Source organism: Hydra vulgaris, chromosome 15 (assembly GCF_038396675.1).
Source record: "Hydra vulgaris chromosome 15, alternate assembly HydraT2T_AEP".
Lineage (NCBI taxonomy): Eukaryota > Metazoa > Cnidaria > Hydrozoa > Anthoathecata > Hydridae > Hydra > Hydra vulgaris.
Window position 1 is genome coordinate 46,565,001 of NC_088934.1, and position 22,738 is coordinate 46,587,738.

General features: G+C 29.1%; 1 protein-coding gene and 1 long non-coding RNA gene across 4 annotated transcripts in view; both read right to left on the bottom strand.

The window, feature by feature from the left end:
* Positions 1-22,738, bottom strand: part of LOC136092353 (uncharacterized) — a 37,870-nt gene that overhangs the window by 4,959 nt on the left and 10,173 nt on the right. For all 3 annotated transcript variants that reach the window (XR_010644359.1, XR_010644360.1, XR_010644361.1), the window contains 2 exons: positions 292-502; positions 1-30 (listed from right to left, as the gene is read on the bottom strand). The exon at positions 1-30 is cut by the window's left edge. This is a non-coding gene — a long non-coding RNA (uncharacterized LOC136092353). The remainder of the gene's footprint in view (positions 31-291; positions 503-22,738) is intronic.
* On the bottom strand, positions 20,351-21,851 carry LOC136092435 (steroid 17-alpha-hydroxylase/17,20 lyase-like). Its single transcript, XM_065820676.1, has 2 exons — positions 21,700-21,851; positions 20,351-21,108 (listed from the first exon to the last, which is right to left on the bottom strand). The coding sequence occupies exons 1-2, from the start codon at positions 21,849-21,851 to the stop codon at positions 20,373-20,375; spliced, it is 888 nt and encodes a 295-aa protein (XP_065676748.1). The 3' UTR covers positions 20,351-20,372.

Below are 22,738 nucleotides of genomic sequence, written 5' to 3' on the forward strand. Positions count from 1 at the left end.
TAAAAGTAAATCCTTCGCCTACTTCTTTATCTAATAATAGATACTTATAAGTAATTATTTAATAAAACAAATATAAACTAAAATGTTGACCCAGTGCAAACAGATTACGATATATATCTAGGCAATCATAATACAATAAACAGATTTAAAATTTTACTTATCTTAAAATAAAAATAAGACTTATTAGATGTTTATTTGATATAGTACTTCACCATTAATATAAAACTATAACAGTTTTTTTATTAATATAAAACAATTAAAATAGCAATCAGTACTGTAAAATTTAATGACCTCCAGTAACTTTAAATCTTTTAACTCTAAGCTTGTTCCATGAATAATCAATTGGAAAACTATTATAGGCAGCTTTCATTGCATGAACACCAGTTGACAAAAATAACCAACCATCTTCTACCCTACAACATAGATCAACTGCCTCTGCTTCAATCTGTTTTTAAAATAAACAACTTAAGCCCAAGATTGTGAAGTCATTGTAATAGATCATCTAAAAAAAAGGCATCATTTGTTTTATTTACATATATATATATATAAATATATATAATTATATATATATATATATATATATATATATATATATAAATATATTCATATATACATATATGTTTATATTATAATATATATATATATAATATATATATAATATAAACATATATGTATATAATATATATATATAATATAAACATATATAATTATATATATATATATAATATATATATATATATATATATATATATATATATATATATATTCATATATACATAAATGTTTATATTATATATATATATAATATATATATAATATAAACATATATGTATATAATATATATATAATATAAACATATATAATTATATATATATATATATATATATATAAATATATATATAATATATATATATACATTTATAAACAAAAATATATGTTTATATGTATATATATATATGTATATATATATATATATATATAATATATATATATATATATACATATACACACATATATATACATATATATATATATATAATGTATGTATATATATGTATATATACATATATATATATATAAATATATATATATATATATATATATATATATATGTACATTTATAAACAAATATATATGTTTATATGTATATATATATATATATATGTATATATTATATATACATATATATATATATATATATATATATATATATATATATATACATATACACACACACACATATATATATATATATATATAATGTATATATATATATATGTAGATATATACATATATATATATATATATATATATATGTATATATAAAATGTATATATTTCTGATATATATATATATATATATATATATATATATATATATATATATATATATATATATATATATATATATTCATAATTACATGCATTAATACATAATATTAAAATAAATAAAAATACATATCAAAGGTATGTGATAAATAATAAATGTTAGAATTATATATACAACAATAACTCTAAAATTAGGACTAGAAATATAAACATTATATATACATATATAAAATGTATATATTTTTTTATATATATTCATAAATTTACCCATATATATATATGCATAAATACATATTATTAAAATAAATAAAAATATATGATAAAGAATAAATGTTAGAATTAAATATACAACACTAACTCTATAATTAGGACTTAATACTTTTCCTATTAAAATTAGAAGTTTTTCAAAAAAATGGAAATAAAGTTTCTTATCCAAAAGTGTTTTTATATAAAAAAAACTTAATAATGCATACTTTCATTATCGGTCGAAGATTTTATACTGACTATTTGCTTGATAATTAGGGTAAGGTGTTTAAAGTATTTCAAATAAATAAAAAAATTAGTCTGTGAACAGACTAAATTTAGTTTGACTTATTATGTTTTACTAATTTTGATATTACTTAAAACATCTGAATCTTATTAAAATTAAGTGCTATTTTTAACTTAGAAATAACATATTTAATACAACTTTGCAATTTATGAAAATGGTCATTTTAAAATAAATAAATCATCAACAAAAATAACCTGAATAAACCGAATATACTCTGAGATTCATGTATATCATATACAATTTGATGCAAAATCTAAAAGTTTTAAATTAGCCGCAATAAAAAGAAGTTATAAAACATAACTTTATCAAAATATTTTTTCTATACCATCTGCATGCATTCTATTAAGTTTTCATTGCCTTTTCTTTACGGCAAATTATTTTTGTAATGGCTAGTTAATGAGACAATAATTTTTAATATGTCACTTCCTCAACGTTGTCAAAACAACGTTTCATTAACGTTGGCAAAATAACACTTTTTCAACGTTTTTTAACTACCACATTTTCAACGTTGGTATATGTAACGTTGAACAAGCGTTGTTTCATAAATAGCTTAAATACGTTGAAAAAGCAGCATATGTCTAACGTTGATAAACCTTCAACCTGCAACCTTTGCGACGTTTTTACAGTGATTATTTGCTTACTTTTATTCAACGTCGAATATACGCGGGTTTTTGAGAAGATAATATAAGTTGATATTTATACGCTTATTCAACGTTGAAAATGTGACGTTTATAAAGCGGTTAATTTTTAACGTTGATAAAGCATAGATTTTGAATCGTAAATTTAAAATGGCTTGTTGCGTAAGTTGATTCCACGTTGAATAAACGTCTTTTTTTGAGAAGCTAAATTACGTTACAATTTCAACGCTTATTCAACGTTTAAATTTACTGCGATTTAGTATACAATAACAAACATTGATTCAACGTTGAAAGCGCGTTGTTTTTGTGACTGTAACGCTTTTTCTACGCTGCGACCGGTTTTCAACGTTGATTCAACGCTGACATGTTTGCTGGGGAGGAACATCCTGAGGACAAAGCACAACATCACGTTTGCTGCTGTTGTTACTCTTGAGAGGAAACTCAAAGTCATTAAACCCATTGATTCATTTTTTAAGATAAAGGATCCTGTTGATGTTGTTTTGGCTGAGCTTATTTCATGTGATGGGCTGCCCTTTCGTGTTTTCTCAACTAGTCAATGCTTGAGAATGTTTTGAGCTCTAGAGACACAAGGATATAAACTGCCCAAAGATGCTAAATTGATTAAGGCTCTGCTGATGAATCATTATGAAGATATCAAGAAATTTACCACCAAACAAAATCTATTAAATGCTTTAGAACCAACTAAGGTTGGTGCTGAAGCACTTTTCAGAACAGATTCGTACTTGCTCTCATCTGATGGTATTCTAAAGTTTATTTTCAAGCAGCTAAAAAGCCAGGAAAACACCTTTAGTCAAATGCTAGTTGACTCATTTACTAAAAGAGTCACTGTGAGGACGAATGCTATATTAGTAAATTTAGTTAAATATCTGAATTATCCTGATGTAATTAATGGAGTAACTTATGACATTTTCGAAAATTCCATGCCAAAGAGAAATGCAATTGCTACTATGCACCAAGTTTGTTTAATCGTTTGTTTGAGCAAAAGAGAAGTGAGTCTACAGATGAGGAAAATTTGTCAGATAATGAAACTAGTAAGGAACAAGTACAACAATTTACTTCCTTGTCAGAAGAGCTCGAGTTCTCTATCAGAGAGAGAGTCAAAGGGGTTTCACCAAAGAAACAAAAAAGAGAATCAACTTCCAAACTAATCTCAAAGAAACGGCAGTATTTGTTGCACACGGCTTTGAAGTCAATCCAAGTAAAAAGCGTGGAAGCTTAAAGGTCATTTTCTGCAAGTGGTCTATTTGTCAAAAAACTAAGGTCAAGGTTAAATAATGAAACACTTAATGCTTTATGTTTTTGATGTTCTTATTATCTTAAGAAACGTAAAATTAACCATTAAAAAGACTTGTTTGCTGCTCAATTGTATACAATGTAGGGGAGAGGGGGGCAAGTTGATACGTGGGCAAATTGATACAAAGCTAATAAAACAGCTATTACACTAATTGCGCGAATAAGATTTCGTACGGGAAATAGCTTTTTAGTTCCCTAACGTCCTAAGTAAAAAGATTTCCGTTCATTTCAAAATTGATCAAGCTGGGAAGCATTTTGTAAATCGAGCAACTTTCGAAAAAAACTGATAACGTGTTTTGTAAGAGATTTTATAAAAAAGGTAAGTACATTTAGCTCATCAACCTTTCCATAAATTTAAGAAAACATTGCTAAATGATTTTGTATATGTCATTTGTTTGTTCGTTGCTTCTGTTAAAATTTAACTCGAATTTAATGCAACACAGTCTAAAAGGGCACGTTGATACAGACCACTCGGGGCAAATTGATACACTGTATCATCTTACCCCTTTGGTAAAGCATTTGAATATGGCCGGAAAATTTTTTTATTTATGTGTTTGCATTAATGCAATTAAATTGTTTGGTGTAGACTAATGTTTTTTTCTCGCACAGATAGTAAATAGGTAAATAGGCCTAATAAAACATTGTTAGGCCTACGGCCTAATTATTATTAATACTAGTATTTAAAACTTTTGCTATCCAATCTTTTGGATTACAATCCAACTAAGTTGTTCCATTCTTATATTTCACGTTTCTAAAAAAACGCGTCCAAATTTCAAAATCAACCCATGACAATTATGAGTCAATTTCTCATAAGACGGTTTTGTCGCAACTAATGTTGCATGAAAATAAAGTTTGGACTATCTATAAAATTTTAACAAGTATGTTAAATTTCATCATTAGGGATGTACAAAATAGATTTAGTATTGCACGAATCTGCTTTTTAAATGTTTTTGGATATCTTCAAGTAATGAGACCCAATAATTTTTTCCACTCCGTTACAGTAACATAAATGTAACTACATCTGTCAATTACTATTTTTGTAACAAATTCTATTTTTGTAATGAAATATACTGGGTACTATAACTACAGCCTACATGTTAAGTATATTAGCCAAATTTAATGACATAAAAAATTTAATTTTTGTGACAATGTCTGCTCCGTTACTGACATTTGCTAATTATTTATTAATTAAAAGCAAAACAGTGTAATTATTTTTAATTAAAGGGAATTCTAAATTAAAGGGAAAATCTTAGTATACAAATAAATTCAGTACATTGTCTTTTTAAAAAAGGTAAAGCGTCGTAAAAAAAAGAAACTAACTCGACAAAAATCTTTTTCGGATTTAAATTGTGCAAATACTGTCCGCTCCGTTACTGGATCATTACTATACATCATTAATGTGAAAAAAGTCGTGGTCGCTCACAGCATCATTTGCTTCAATCAACAAGATATTCAAATTTTCATCGAAATTAACCAGATCAATGATATTGTTGCTTAAATGTTGAAATTGGTAATCATTGACATCCATTGCATTGGCCGAAGTAATACTTTCATCACTGTTAAAATTCTGCAATATTAAAAAGAAATTCACGGAAGTACTTAAAATAAATTTAATTATTATAGAAACAAATAAATTAGCAAAATAATAAAATACACAAATATTTTTTTTACCGTGCTAGAGTTTTTGGAAAATATATATCGCTTTAAATTGTAGTGTATGTGCAAACTGTAGCCCTCTTACTGAAGCAACTTAAATCTCGATACAAAACATTAAATTTTCTGTCTATGTGCAGTTGATGCAATTTCATAGTGCCTGTAATAGCCTTTATTGTTTTGGAACATTTTGAGTCAAAAGAAGTAATTTTAGATCCCTCAATATAGTAAAACTTTATTAATGAATGTCCATTGTTAAGAAAATTATATAAACTTTCTGCATCTGGAAGGTCACAACCCATATTAAGCAATTGATCTGCCTGACATTTCACATATCCTCATATCGCATCTGGTGCTCCCTTGCCATGCCCACTTTCAAAAAAAATCCAACTGGCTAAATTAAATTTTAATTCGTATATCAATGTAGAGAATAAGAAGAAGTTTTGCTCATTCCTATATTGTGTGGTTGGTCCATCAGAAAAAAAATGAAGATCTGTAATTTGTGGGTTATCTATCTTGAGTTCAATTATCACGGGTTCCAGATGTGCCCATATAGAAGGAAGATCGTGCCTCAAAGCGTCGGATATAGTTGTAAATGACTGATGTCCATCCATTTTATAAATTACTCCTGTATGCAATGTAGCTTGTTTGTTACTTGCTCCAAAATGTGAAGATTGAATTGTAGCAAAATTCTTGCACACATAGTTCTCAGAAAAATCTATATGTATAACAGCTTCGTTCTTATTTACTGTTTTTTTTAATTGTTTGTACATTCTGAACTGGTGTCTTATTATAAAAACATGCTTGCATAGCTCGTTTCGAATTGATTCACAGAATTTTAATTTAAGATCTTTAAGTGTTCCACCCTTCACACTTTTCCTGATAACATTTGTTGTTTTCTTTTCTCCCATATTTTCATATTCCTGTTTTTCTTTTTCCCACTGGTACCAAACTATAATACTTACATCTTTTAGCAATCCTTTTGCTTAAAATTGAACACGAGACTTAAAACAAATGTTACATTCTCTGAACATGCATTCTCTTCTATCAGTACTACAACAAACTTGTTTCACTACTTCTTTAATATTTTTTTCTTTCAAAACACGCAGGTTAATAAGTTTATCACAAAGTAATTGTATCTTCTCGTGTTTTTTACACAGACATGTATCTCTATCTTTAGCCGACGGTTTGCGGACAAAAAATGGGCGATAACGAGTAAACATTGTATATGAAATGTTGTTTCTCGTATATTCCGCGCTAAATTTTTCATAAAGGTTTATTAATAAATCGAGTAGTAGTCGCTTTTGTTTTTATCTTTATTTTTTGTTACAGTCTGTTTCTTTCCAGTTGTTATTCTAGAATTGTCATCACGTGTAAGAAACTCAAATCCTGTGTTTCAGTGTTCAAGCGATGCATTACCACGATGGCATTCGCTGTTTGGAGTTGTACTTTTTGATAAAAAAGAGGAGTTTGGGGTTTTATTACCTGCTAATAAATTTGACATCCTGCTTGTTTCATTTGTAAGAAAACCGTTTTCTACAGAAAAAGTAGATGATCTATTAGTGGTTGTAGGTGAACTTGCTTGTAAACCAGGCAGGAAACTTTTAAGCCTTAACCAACGTTTTTTGTATTTTTGGGCTGAACAATTAGCTTTTTCCAACTCGTCCGTTAATGTTTGTGTTTTTCTATAAGCTTTTGTTTTTTGGTAAGCAACCTTTGCTCTACCTTTTTGTTTGCGTTCGTTATTCCTACTCAACTCGCGTTCCGGTGACTCTGATAACGATGTTTCAATCTTTCTTTTTGCAGCTCTAAATTTTGCTTTCTGGACGCGCCAACAACGACGAACAATTCGTTTTTTTCTTTCTGATAATTCTGATATTTCTTTAACCTTCTTCTGCTCACGCCGCATATGCCAACGTTTGCGTTCTTTTTCACGAAATATGTCTGTATTTTTTTCTAATTGTCTGTCCCGAAACGCTTTCTGAATTTCAGCACAAGATTTCTTTGAAGTTTTTATGTTATATGTCTAGTTGTATTTCTTTTGGAAAAATAGTATAATAACTGTAATTGTTAATACACCAAAAGTTTATTTATTATTTATTTATTATTATTAAAATATATTTCAAGATTTACATTTATTTAAAAAAAAAACGTACTAGAGTCAAATGTAAATAAAAACCAAACAATAAATGAAATCCTAATACTAAAATACTTACAAGTTACTCTTACAATAACTTGAAAGTAAAAGAATGCAGCGTACGTATGGTAATCATATTTAACGCTGCAAGGTAATCATATTTTATCGCTGCAATAAGTCCCTAATGGGTGACGTGTTTATTTAATGCAGAAAATAGCTTATTTTAAAGCTTTTGATTTTTTTTATCTTCGTGATGTCAGCTCCGTTATGTTGTTGTCAACTCCGTTATTAAGAGGAAATCACGGAGTTGACAGTAACGGAGTAGACATAATTATACATAATCAATAATATCTCATTATTACTCATTAGAAAACATCTTTAAAATCTTTTATTGCTATATTGTCCAAAAGAGTACTAAAACACGCCATATAAAAATTTGTAATTTTACGGAATAAAAAAGTGTAACGGAGTAGACTTCTAATAAGGATATCATTTTTAAAATAAGGTAATTAGGCTCTCATTTTTATATAAATAATACTTGCAGCACGATATAACTTTAAATGTTAATAAATTCCATAAAAGTTGACTTTTTTTCATTATTTTAATTAGTAAATAAGTAAAAACTACAAACCCGTGACTATTTTAGAATGTAATAACGGAGTGGACAAAAAATGTGGGGACAGCAAGTTTTTGACATGAGCTACAACAGGATAAGGTGTAAATAAATACATGTATTAAAATACCATATATTAGCATGTCTAAAGCACCAAATTATGTCCCCGATTAGCCTTAATACAAAAGAAAAAAAATTATTGAGTATAACAATAGTCCTAAATGCAGGATATCTACGGATTTTGATTAACAATTGTGCACACAAAATTTTAAATTTTAGTTGGAAATATCCGATAAAATGCTAGTTTATATTAACAATAAGTATTACTACCCACGGTGCTGTTTTTTATGTTACTTGTACAAGAATTGCGTTTTTATAGCAGTAGGACAAAATTTCAGTAACGGAGTTGACGGAATGAGAAAATGACTTTTATAACAGAGTTTAAGTTGCCGTACCGCTAGTATCAATGTTTTCGTATATTTGTAAACTCTTTAAAAGTTCGTAGTGTGATTATATTGGTATTAAATATAAATTTAGATTTCTAGAGAAAGTAAACGTTTTTAGTTTTTTATAATTTCAGATGGTGCGAACATATAAAAGAAAAACTACTTTTGGGGCCTCATTGGAAGTCCTTAAACTTGCTGCTGAGCAAGTCATTTCAAAAAAGCAAAGTCTCAGAACAGTCGTCTTGACCCATGGCTTAGATAAAATGACATTACTTCGTTTCTGCAAAAAAGCCAAGGAAGGAGTTTCCACATCTGGTTATTCCAAACGCAAACTATTATTTACTGCTGCAGAGGAGCAAGAACTTGTTAATTATCTGCTAGACGCGGCGAAAATATTTTTTGGTCTTTCGCCAAAAGAAACAAGAAAGCTTGCATATCAGTATGCTAAGAGTCTACAAAAAAATAATTCATTGTTCCTGGCATGCCATTCAATCTGCAGGAGTAGACTGGTTTAAAGGGCTCATAAAAAGACATGAAAATGTCCTGTCTATCAAAACGCCCGAGGCCACTTCTTTAAGTAGAATGACAAGTTTTAACAGGACAAATGTTGATTTATTTTACAACAATTTAGAGAGCCTGTACACCCGTTTCCATTTCGAACCACACTACATTTGGAATGTAGATGAGACTGGACTAACCACAGTTCAGAAACCATCAAAAATAGTAGCTCCAAAAGGCGTCAAACAAGTGGGAGCTGTAACAAATTCAGAGAGGGGTAAATTAGCAACCTCGTGCTGTGGAGTCAATGCTTTGGGACACGCATGTCCTCCAATGTTCATATTTCCTAGGGTCAGGTATAGTGAACGAATGGTAGATGGAGGTCCCCCCGGCTCTGTTCGAGCATGTCATATTTCTGGCTGGATGAATTTTTTTTTTTATTTTTGAAACATTTTGTGAAACATTGTAAACCAACAGTTGAACAACCTGTCTTGCTGCTGTTGAATCATGAATCTCATGTATCTCTTGAATCTATTCAATATGCCAAGGAAAATGGTATTCATATGCTTTCGTTCCCTCCTCATTGTTCGCACAGACTGCAGTCTTTGGATCGTTTAGTGTTTTTTTCACTAAAGAGACATTATAATGTTCAGTGCGATGCATGGCTAAATAGCCATCCTGGGCGGCCAATGCAGCCTCTTGACATTCCCGCTATATGTTGTAATACATTCAAGCTTGCCATGTCACCTGCTAACATACAGTCAGGCTTCAAATCTAGAGGGACTTTTCCTTTCAATTGTTTTCGGATTGACGCTGTCCTGTTTCTGCCCTCGTCTGTTAGTGATAGGCCAGATCCTGCATTTTCTGGAGGTGTCGATTCTGCTTTGAACGTGGAGGAAATCTACTACATTGATGATACTTTCTGTCTTGTGTGTGGCGAGCCCTATTCGAACAGTAGATCAAGGGAAACTTGGATTCAGTGTGTAGACTGTAAATTGTGGGCCCATGAAAAATGTACAGATGGTACTCCTGCTTTTATTTGTGAAAATTATTTAGAGTGATTAAAAAAAAAACCTCTTTTTTTAGTTTGTTTACTTAATCTTTTGTGTTTGCTTACCTAATCTTTTGTTTACTTAATTAGTTTTTTAAAACTTCATTTTCAAGTCTTACTAAATGTATCAACTAGCCCCATGGTGTGTATCAACTTGCCCCAGCATTTGAGCAAGTTGATACACAAATCTTTACCTTTTTGTGCTGTATTTATTTTAATTATGTTCTAATCAATAAAATTTTGGTACTAAAATATGCAGGATACTCAGTGTAACATATACAAGTTATTATTTCCACTCTAAATATAATATTTAGCTTTTAATGTCAGAAAATGTAAAAAGTGTATCAACGTGCCCCCCCTCCCTACGTATATGACATTGTACTATATATATTTATGTTTTTGCTGCTGTTGTTCCCCTAAAATATATATAATAAAAAAATACACTAGAAAACCGGAAAACCGGTTTTTTAAACATTGAAAACCGCGGTTTATTCGAAAAATTGGTTTTAGAAAAAACTTGAATATTTCTTTTCCCTAGTAACATATTGCAAAATAAAAAAAAAAGTAAAAATTAAAATAAGATTTAAAAAACGTTAACTGTTTAATAAATTAACAACGAAAATTAATAAAAATAAAACATTATTAATTAAGAGAGATTAACAGCTATGATTTTTTTGTTCCAGCAATAAATAAAATCCATTGAAGAATGACACAATGATGACGATTAAGCTTTTGTCAAAGGCATATAATAAAATTAAAACTTTTAGACTAAATCATATATGCTTTTGACATTTACTTACAGTATTACTTATACTAATAGTATAAGTAACGCTATAAGTAAATTTCAAAAGTATATAATATGATTTACACTTAAAGTAAAGTGAAATCAGTAATGCTATAAGTTTTCAAATTTCAAAAGTATATAATATGATTTACACTTAAAGTAATGTGAAAACAGTAATGCTATAAGTTAATTTTATTTTAAACACGCATTTTGGGTATTTTACTTTATAAAGAAATTATTATTGTGTAAAATATAGGTAATTTAATAAATTGTGTTGAATTATTATTGTGTTAAAGTTAGGTTATTTAACAAATTTAAAAAAAATGTAAACATTTAATAAATTTATTAAAATTTATGAACTCAAATTTGATTATTAGTAATTGTAAAATAAATATTTAATTATTAAGTATTTATAAATTTAAAATTTTTTAAATATGGAAAAATTTAGTTGAATAAAAAAGTTGTCGTAAAATTGTGCTAAAGAACAATATTGACAGAAATGTTATGCAAAAGTTATTTGAATTAAATAATAACAAAATTTTTTTAATCCTTTATCTTGAACTAAATTTTCCAGATTTAAAAGTTTGATTTAAAATTTATTAACAAAGATACTCTTCCTACTCTACCACACGTATGATATAATACAATTGCTTATATTTTTACGCATCAAATAACAACATTACTCTGACAATAATATATTTAAAAAGCCCATATTGGTTTCTGAGTCATCTTTTTGATTGATAAAATAACTAATAAATAAATTACAAACTCTTAGATAGCCTTTATCTATGATGAATCATATGATCTGAAAATTCCCACGTGGATTCCTAACATATACATCAAAAATTCCAGTTTACAACATTTATCTATTTAGTGGTATCGTAAATTTATTTTTCTTATAAAATATATAAGATATTTTGATGGTTATTTTGCTTAAAACTATTATATAACTTTAATTTAGACAAATAGTTGTAAACTGCAATTTGAGAACCAATTATAACTTTTAAAGAGCAAATTATATGAAAAAAACAAATGACAAATGTTTAAACTTTGTTTTTTGATTCAAAAAGCATAACTTAACAATGTAATTATAACCCTAATTCAATGTTAGAATTTATAATATTTGGCTATTTTTCGAAAAAAGACTCATTTGCGGATGTTTTGGATCAAGTTTTGATAAATTTTCGCGTTTCTTTAAAATAGCTTTTGGGAGTTTTAAAAGTCGATATGACCGCCGTGCCCAAAAAAAAAACAAAAAACTTTCTGGTATTGGTCACCAATGAGGAGGCAGAAAATGTATGAGTCCAAAATTTTTTGGGAGGCTTATGGTCGCGGCCATCGATTTCTGCCTGCCAAAAAGTTGGCCTTTAAGCAGAATTTTATTTTGCCGTAAGGAAGCATAATTAACTCTGATTCATTCAAGAGCAAATTCGTTTAGTGCACTCAACAATAAACTTGCACTTAAATGATAATTAATAGATACAATCAAGTGATTTATATATATATTAATTACTTATTTGTATCACACACACATATATATATATATATATATATATATATATATAAATATATATATATATATATATATATACATATATATATATATATATATATATATATACATATATATATATATATACATATATATATATATATACATATATATATATATATATATATATATATATATATATATATATATATATATATATATATATATATATATATATATATATATATATATATACACTATCCAATAACATGGCAATGAGTTATACAACTTAAGTTTAAGGGGCTCTTTTCATAAATAAACATTCAAAGTATTTGTTTTTTTTTCAGCAAAAAGCGGGTTTTTGGTGGTTTTTTAAAATATCTTACACTTCAATTTTTGTGTATAATTTTATATTTAAAAACATAACTTTTTTTGCTGAACAAATTTTATCTTGAATAAAGAATAAAAAAAATTTAAATAGAATAAAAAATAAATTTTTCATTCTCAAAATTAATATAATCTTATATGTTTATAATTAATATAATCTTATATGATTATTTTATCTAATATACTTACATGTAAACATTTAATTTTAGATTACCATAAAATATTTATAACTTATATGATGCCACCCAAAAAAAAAGTTGAAAGAGTTGATAATACTTTTCTAGTGGGAAAAATAAATTATACCATTCTCAACAACAAAATTTGCAACTACACAAGAAATTCTTCAATACTACAACTTTCTGAGAAATTCTAAACCTGAAGTTAAACTGAGTTTTATCGTAGGATGTCCAAACAAAAGTGGATCATTCTCACCGAATTGTCCTACCATTCAGTTACATTGCTGGTAATATCTAAACTTGTAGTTCCATGGGTATGTGGTAGATTTGAAGTAATTACAACTGAGAAGCTAAGGTAATGATAGATCAAACTGTATAACCTTATCAAAATACTAAAATATATTTTTAAGTTTTTATAAGCATTTAATAATAATAATTCCATTTTATAGGATTAAGGTCAAAAAAATGGTGCAGGACTGGATGAAGCTAAAAAGCTTAAGCAAAAGAAACAACCCTGTTAAACAATGTATCTGATGCTGGTTCTGAAAATTCATTAAGTTTTCTTAATACCAGCGTAATAATAAAAGCGATTCAACTGATAGTGAATTGAAATTGAGCCATATATTGATCTTACAAATTCTGTCAACCTACCCAAACACATCTTGCGCCGTACTGCTCACACAGCAGTTGTAGAGGGTTTAGCTCCACGTCAACATACAGCAATTCTTAGCAGTATTATTTTCAATTTAGGAGGGTGCATGTCTGATTTTGTATGCTCTAAATCTTCATCATACAGAGCAGCAGATAATGCTGTGTTAATGGGTGCAAATGAAATCAGAGACCATATAAAAAGCATTTCTAAATCTTCAAACTCTCTAATAACAATTCATTTTGATGGAAAAATTGTGAGAGGAAAACAATTTTTAAAAGATAGGTAAGCTGTTCTTGCTAAGATTAAAGGACAAACCGAGTTACTTGGATTTCCAGCAATAGACTCAGGTTCTGGAGAACACCAAAAAGAAGCTATAGAAAAACTTAACTTTGGATTAGAGGATAAACTTCAGTGTCTTTGCATTGATACCACTAGCGCTAACACAGGTAAAGCAAAAGGAGCTTGTAGCAGAATCATTATGCACTTAAAGCGTCCTATGTTATTAACTGCTCGTCGACGCAATATTTTTGAACGTTATGTTACCCATTTTTGGAAGCTTTACCCAAGCAGTCATACTTTAGGACCAGAAAATAAATTATTTAAAGTTCTTAAAAACCATTGGAATCTAGATACTGAAAATCATGATTTAAAAAGATTATCAACACCTATTGATTCCTGGATTAGTGAACAAAGGTTGAGCGCTATTTAATTTTGCAGATACTTAGGTCGTTAGAGAAGTTCATAGAGCTTCATCCAAAAAGATACAATAAGACAGGAAATATATCATTTTAAACTGTGTTTAATTATGAACATCTTAAGTACTTGTTGAAATATTTTAAATGTTTATTAAAAAAGTTATTTAAATTTTACTTAATAAGTTTAAAAGAAAAAATTGAAAAATGGAAAACTTTGAATATCGAGCATATATTAAAATCCGTGCTCTACTTGGAGTTTCAGCACAAGCCATAACCGATGAATTGGTTTTAGTTCATGGTGAGCAAGCTCTAAAATATAGTACAGTTGCCAAGTGGGCTACTTTATTTAAAGATGGTAGAGAGAGTCTTGAAGATGATCCTTGCTCAAGGCACCCTCAAACCACTTATACAGCTGAGAATATTGAACGTGTGCGAGCCATTATTGAAGAAAATACGCATGCAATACATGGTATAATTGAAGCCCTGACATCAATTGTTTTACAATCATCGAAATCATTCACAACGCACTTAAAAAAAGAAAATTAACACCACGTTGGATACCCCACGAGTAAACCGATCAAAATCGTAAGAATAAGGTTGAGGCATGTAAGGAAAACTTAGCCCTTTTCAGCAACGGCCCATGGAGACTATATGATATTATTATAGTGGATGAGCTGTGGTTTTATTTGAGACAAGTTGGACTTAATTCGGCTAACGCTAGTCGGGTAGGTGAAGGTGAAAGTCCAAGAACTATAATAAATGCGACAGGTTTCAGCCGAAAAACATGTTCTACATCTTCTTCAAAACAACAGGTGTTGTTCATTTGGGTTATGTTGAAAAGGGAGACACCATTACTAGCGAATATTATTTAAAAAATTGTTTGAAACCTCTTATATGCGAAATAAATAAGCAAAGACCTAAAACAGACACTCAAAATTTCATATTTTTCCATGATAACGCTCGACCCCATGTGACTCAAACCGTTACAAATTGTCTAAACCAAGCTGCAATTACAATAATTCACCACCCATCATACTCACCAGACTTAGCTCCATCCGATTATTGACTATTCGACTCGATAAAAAAAAGTCTTGATTGCGATACTGACGTCGAAAGTCAAAAAAATCGCATAACGAAGCTACTTTAAAGTATACCCAAAGAAGAGTATAAAACAACGTTTGACAAATGACTTGAAAGGATGCAACTCTGTATAGATGATGGACATTATTCTGAACATTTAGTAAAATAAAATTAAAAAAAGCTTTTTTTTTTTTTTTATAGGGGTGTTCTACGAACTTTTCTAAAGACCTAAGTATATAATTAGCACTAAAGTTTTTAAGAAGGTGAGTAATAATAGCTTAATAAATTAATTTAATAAAATCTAATTCCCTTCCTATTTCCAAAAAATATTATAGTAAAGTAGTACTTCACTTATAATTTTCCAGTTTTAAAATTTTATAGTAAGTTATTTAAGTTATTATAACTTAGGAAAAAAATTTGTTTAGAATGGAAAGTTTCGTAGAGATTATCAGGAATTAGCTGAACTGACATTGATGGTACTGTCGCACACCGACAGATTTAAACTTCACAATCCTGGAGCTGTTCATCATGCCAGATTCATGGGTAAAAGTTTATTTTACTGTTTCTACTTATGGAAAAAGTTCCTGGAATTAATGAAGCAGGGATGAAATCACCGAAATGACAAAGTTCCTCTCCATTTTTTACACTGAATGGTTTCTTAGAGCGAAACTAAGTTCAGCTGCTCCAACGCAAGTACACGGTCTGAATAATTGTTTTAAAATAAAGATATAATTTTGAATAAATACAAAGTATTGATATATTATTTATTTTTAAATTAAAAATTGAAAAATCTAAGCCGTAACTACTAGGATATGAAAGCATACTGGCAGACGAGAAAGTTTGAGGAATTGAATAAAGCTGGAGCTCAAGCTGTTTCTAAATCCACAATGCAACATACTTGGTACCTTGACTTATATTTAGTCATTGTAACAATTGCAGATTAGAAATGTAAAGAACGCGGCGACATGGCTAAGAGACTATTTGGTCTAAAACGAGCCCCTATAGAGGAGTATTACTTAGAAATACATTTGGATAAAGACATTCAGATGAGCTTAAGCTTTTCACAGGATGAGCCTCCCAGTTTAGTTCCACTAACTTCAGAGAAGTCCTGGCTTGTATTTGACATGCTTGGTAATGGAAAAACTGAGGTTCAATGGATAAAGGTTCCTCTAGAGTATTAGATTTTAAATGATTTTTATCAAGAATTTGAAACAGCCATCATGAATCTTGATGTTGTGAATGATTGTTCAGAAAGAACAGTCAAATTAGTTCAACAACTTGTTAATAAAGTACATTCAGAAGAGAAAATGCAAGAAACGTTTCTTTTTACTCATGTGGACAAGCGAAATCGAAATGGTAGAAAATAAATAGGATCATGCCAAAGCTGCGCTCAATTGTATTATTTAATATCTACTTTTTGATCCAATTTACTTTTGAAACACTTGTAAACTTTTGGTTTTTATTTTGTATTGGTAAAAAAAAAATTTTATTGTATTCAAACAAATATATATATATTTTTTTTAAATATATTATGTTTTGATAATTTTCAATGTTCTTTTAATGTTTTCATTCTTCTAAAAGTTACTTAAAAAAATATTTATGAAAAAAACCTTAAACGTAAGTTTAGGACTCATTACCATATAATTGGATAGTTTATTACATTGGTTAAGATTTAAGGGTCCAACAAGCGGAGTAAAGTTTTCCTAAAAGCGGGGCGAAAATTGACCCTTTTGCTCTCTGTGGGGACTTTTCCGATGTTCAAAAAAATTTTTGTAAAAAATTTTAAGTAAAAATTTGGGGTCAGGGCAGATAATAAGCTAGGGCTCTTTTCAAATTTTTGACATAACCTATTTTTGAACAACCCTTATATATATATATATATATATATATATATATATATATATATATATATATATATATATATATATATATATATATATATATATATATATATATATATATATATACAGTATCGGACAAAACGAGTGCAACCAAATAATGCTAATTTAGTTTTTTTATATAAAAGTGCTGAATTTTTTCAATTTAGAGAAATAACTATGTAATTGTTTAGAGACAAAGTTCTTCAAGTTTTATTCATCACAAAGTTCATTATTTGTACACGAAAATTAATAAATTAATCAAAAGTATTAAAAAAAGTTGATTTCCTTCTCGACAAAACAAGTGCAACTCGACCAAGCTGTATTTCGCTATCAATATTTCGTGGCAAATCCTTTGTCGATCACAGCCATGCATCTTCGAGGCATAGATTCGATCAGGTGATCAATGAAACTTTGTGGAATCGCTGCCCAGGCCTTTTGGATTTGTTTAAACAGTTGATCCTTATTACGAACACCTTCACGATTAATTCTGCGGTTGACAATCTCCCACAGGTTTTCGATAGGATTGAGATTTAGAGATTGAGGCGGCCAATCCATCACCGATAGGTGGTTGTCTTGAAACCACTGCTTGACTACTTTTGCAGTGTGTTTCAGATCGTTGTCTTCCTGAAAAACCCATTTTATTGGCATATTCCATTCAGCATGAGGTAACATAACATCTTTCAGGATATTTTTATACACGAAACGGCCCATTATTCCATCGTTTCGATGTATTGGACCTAGACCGTTAGCAGAAAAACACCCCCAGACCATTACATTGCCTCCACCATGCTTCACGGTCTTATGGCAGCAACGTAAATCGAGGCGTTTTCCGGCCGGTCGACGTACACGGCAAATGCTATCGCTCCCGATGATGATGAACTTCGATTCATCACTGAACAGGACAGTTCGCCATTTCTGCACATTCCAGTCAATATGAGATGTAGCAAACAGGAGTCTTTTCTTCTGGTTTTTTAGTGAAATCAGCGGTTTCTTTGCAGGGCGTCGAGAAAACAATCCGGCTACAACAGCACGTCGTCTGATTGTTCGGTCCGATACAGGCAGCTCTAACTGCCTTTGTATCTCGACTGATGATATCCAGGGATCCTTCTTGACGGATCTGACGATCATAGAATCCTCTCTAGAAGTGGTGGAACGCGGTCTTTCACTTTTGTTATCTGCTGCCAACTTCCCCGTAGAACGATATTTGGAACATAGTCTTAATACGGTCCATTTTTTCACGCGATATTTATCACAAATACTTTTTTGTGACATTCCACTTACGTAATCGCCAATAATTTTCTTTTTTAGTTCCAATCCAAGACTGTCGGGAGCTATTTTTGCACTTGAAGTCATAAAAATAAATAATCACGCTTCTCAAGGCTTACCGTGTTACATTTACCTTGTGATAATACAATAATGCTCTGTGGAACACAACGTCTTGGTTAAATGTGGACTGTATTGATGTAATGAAACACTTGTTGTATTTCACTTCTGGTATTGATGTTCTTCGATAAAACACTTTGATAAAACTCACTTCGATAAACTGTCTTGATAATACTGACTGATTGACTTCCATATACTGACTGAATTACATGTCGATTTACATGTCTCTTATACAGTAAAATGAACCTGTGTGAACCTGTTTTGGAAGATTCTAGATGCTTCTTTTCGATGCTTCTGGAAGCTTCTGGATGTGTCTGGATGCTTCTGAATGTTTCTGGATATTTCTGGATGCTTCCGGATGCTTCTTCTGGAAACTTTTGAAAGCTTCTGCAAACTTCCATGACGTTGACACGGACCAGACTTAAGAAAATAAAACAAACCAAAAAAGTTGCAATTGTTTTGTCCGCTGCAAAATGGCACTTGTCAACGAAATTCTGCCTGTGTGCTGTCACCTGTCAGCTGATTGCTCATCTCATGGCATGCTATGACTCCAGACTGCTGAACTGTTTGCTGTGGTAGTATAGTTCGTTTCGTTTTTAAGACATGTAAAATTAGGAACACTTTTTAGCATTGTTCGATGTTGGTTGCAAATGTTTTGTTCAGTACTGTATATATATATAAACTTTAACATTGCCAAAAGTACAAAAAGCATTCGTAAAATAAAAATATATATAAAAAAATACCATTTCAAATACAAATCAAATTTATAATATAAAGTATATTTAAAATATAAAAATAAAATAGAATATAAATTATAAAGTCAGGGGTTATTCTAGACCGTTTACGACAGCGTCTACCATTCTAGGTCGCCGCCCAAATCAAAAATTGAGGACTTTTTTTATTTTTTTTACGTTATTTACGGCAAGTATTATTGCTTTCGCCAAAAAACGCCAATGTTTGGCAATATTTCTATAGAACAGAGGGGAGGGGTGGGGTACCACCGCCCAAATATTTTTCCTAGAATAGCCCCTGCAAGTTATATGATTATAAACTTCGGCTTAAAAACCTCGACTATTTTAAACTAAATTATAAGGTTTTAATAATTTTTAGCATTATTAAGCACCAATTTATTTTTAACATCATTAACTTGGTAAAATCCGAGTAAAGATATTATTAAAAACATTTTCATTAAACTATACATTGTTTTATCTCTTTACAATTTATTTTATTCCTTTTTTTTCCAAAACTTACTTCATTCCTTGAGTATCCATTTATATATATATATATATATATATATATATATATATATATATATATATATATATATATATATATATATATATATATATATATATATATATATATATATATATATATATATATATATATATATATATGTATATATATATATGTGTGTATATATATATATATATATATATATATATATATATATATATATATATATATATATATATATATATATATATATATATATATATATATATATATATATATATATATATATATATATATATATATATATAGAAATTAAATAATAATTAAAAAAGCTCTGAAAGAAAAAGTTTAGACTAAAAACTATTTAAAATGAAATCACTTAACATCTTGGAACGACCACAGTTTTAAAGTCAAAAGGAGAGCAAGTGAGACCTAAACGACCATTCAAGCGCGGTAACTCCTCACCATTTGGTTTTTCAAACCGATAATCTGTTACTAATCGCGAAAAAAAGACAAACAACTCTGTTCTTGCAAGTGCTTCTCCTAAACAGCTACGAGGTCCGCCTGAAAACGGCAAAAATGCATACCCTAACTTAGAGTTAAACTCACCAGATTTTTCTAACCAACGTTCAGGATAAAAACACATTGGATTTTTCCAATAACTTTCATCATGATGTATACTCCATAAATTTGTTAGTATAAAGGCTCCCTTGGGAACTGGTTTTCCACAAATGGAACTGTTTTCCATCGCTTTATTAACTATAGCGAGAGGACCTACTGATGACAATCGAAGTGTTTCATGAATTGTGGCTTGCATTAAATGAAGCAAGGGGCGATCGTTTAAACATGGGTAACGCTCACCTGATGTAACTTTTACAATTTCATTATAAAGTTTATCTTGGTATTCTGGCCAATGTATAAGATAAACAATAAACCAAAGAATCGTACTTGATGAAGTTTCTGATCCAGCAATGATAAAATCGTTTAAAAGAAACTCTATGTTTTCGTCTGTAATTTTTTCTTCGGAATCTTTTGCAATATCCGAATCCAATGAAACCTTAATTAATGCATCGGTCACATCACGTAAGTTATTCTCATCAAACGAGCTCTTGTAGCTTTTTTTTCAAAAGTGGATCACGTATTCTTATTATCTCATATATGCTTCGTGAAGTAGCTGATGGTAAAAAACGCAACCATGGAATAGAAGATAAAATATTTGTTCCACTAAAAATTCGAACCGTCAGATTTGAGTATTTAATGATATCCTGAAATTCTTTATCATTTTCTTCATATCGATGATTGAATAAAATAGTACAAATGATGTTGAGGGTACATAACTCTTTAAATTATAAACATTTATATATAATTAATACATACATACATACATACATACATACATACATATATATATATATATATATGTATATATATATATATATATATATATATATATATATATATATATATGTATGTATGTGTGTATGTATGTATGTATGTATGTATGTATGTATGTATGTATGTATGTATGTATGTATGTATGTATGTATGTATGTATGTATGTATGTATGTATGTATGTATGTATGTATGTATATGTATACACACACACCAACGCGCATATATATTTTAAAAATATATATAGAATAAAAATATCAGATACAAAGTTGTATATTTTTATAAATAGCAACATCATAGAGAATATCCTCACATTCGAATTAAAGGCCGTTTTCCACAAGACGAAATATTCACGCGAAGCGAATTTTTTTCGTCGATAAGCATGAAACATTTATGGCAATTATTTTGATATAGCATAATTGCCAGAAAAATGTTGTATGAATACGATTTTTTTGTCGGATTCATTTTGACTTTTTGCGAACCGCTGTATGCAAAAACCAATTAAGTTTTGAGTATGTCACGTGTTTTGCTGTATGCAAAAACCAATCAAGTTTAGAGTATGTCACGTATGTCAATCAAGTTTTGAGTATGTCACGTGATGTCAACAGTAAAAAAACGGAAAACACTTAATTTTTTAAGTGGCAAAGAAACAAAATTTTTGACCTGGCGTTCTTATTGATTTTCTATGAACTCACTCTGAACATTGGCAAGCATTAGTTAATTCATTAAATAAGGAGCAAGACTTAAATCGAGAACTTATGTAAATTGTATAATGTAAATTTGCTCACTGTCAATTCCGAAAGTTACACTTAATAAGGTTTATCTACAAGTGACCACACAAAGATTATTTGTGAAAAAGCCAAAAACTTTTCGCTAAATCACACGCATTTAAATTTAAATTTTGCAAATCTTTTTTGTATTTAAAAGTTTTTGTTTGTATTTAAAAGTTGGTTTTAAAATTAAAAATAAAGTATTTAAAAGTTGGTTCAAAAACAAAATTGCAATTCAGAGAAATCGTTTAATATCAAAGGTAAATACTTATGATTGTTATATTTAGAGTAATGTTTTTACCTGTTTAATATTACATAAGTTTGTTTTGCAACTTCTGAAGCAAATTTAAATATAAAAAAAAAAAAAAACATTGTGGTGAGCACATGTGAATTATCTATGACAGATCCAAGCACTTTTAGACAGGTTATTTAATACTATTAGTACCTTATTCATATAAGAGATCGCCTATAAATTACGCAACGGAAAATATTTTTAAAAAACAGAAGTAGGATATAATAAGCTTTTTTACGCGGCAATTTTCATAAAACTTAATGGGCTATTTTAATTTTTTTTTTAAATTA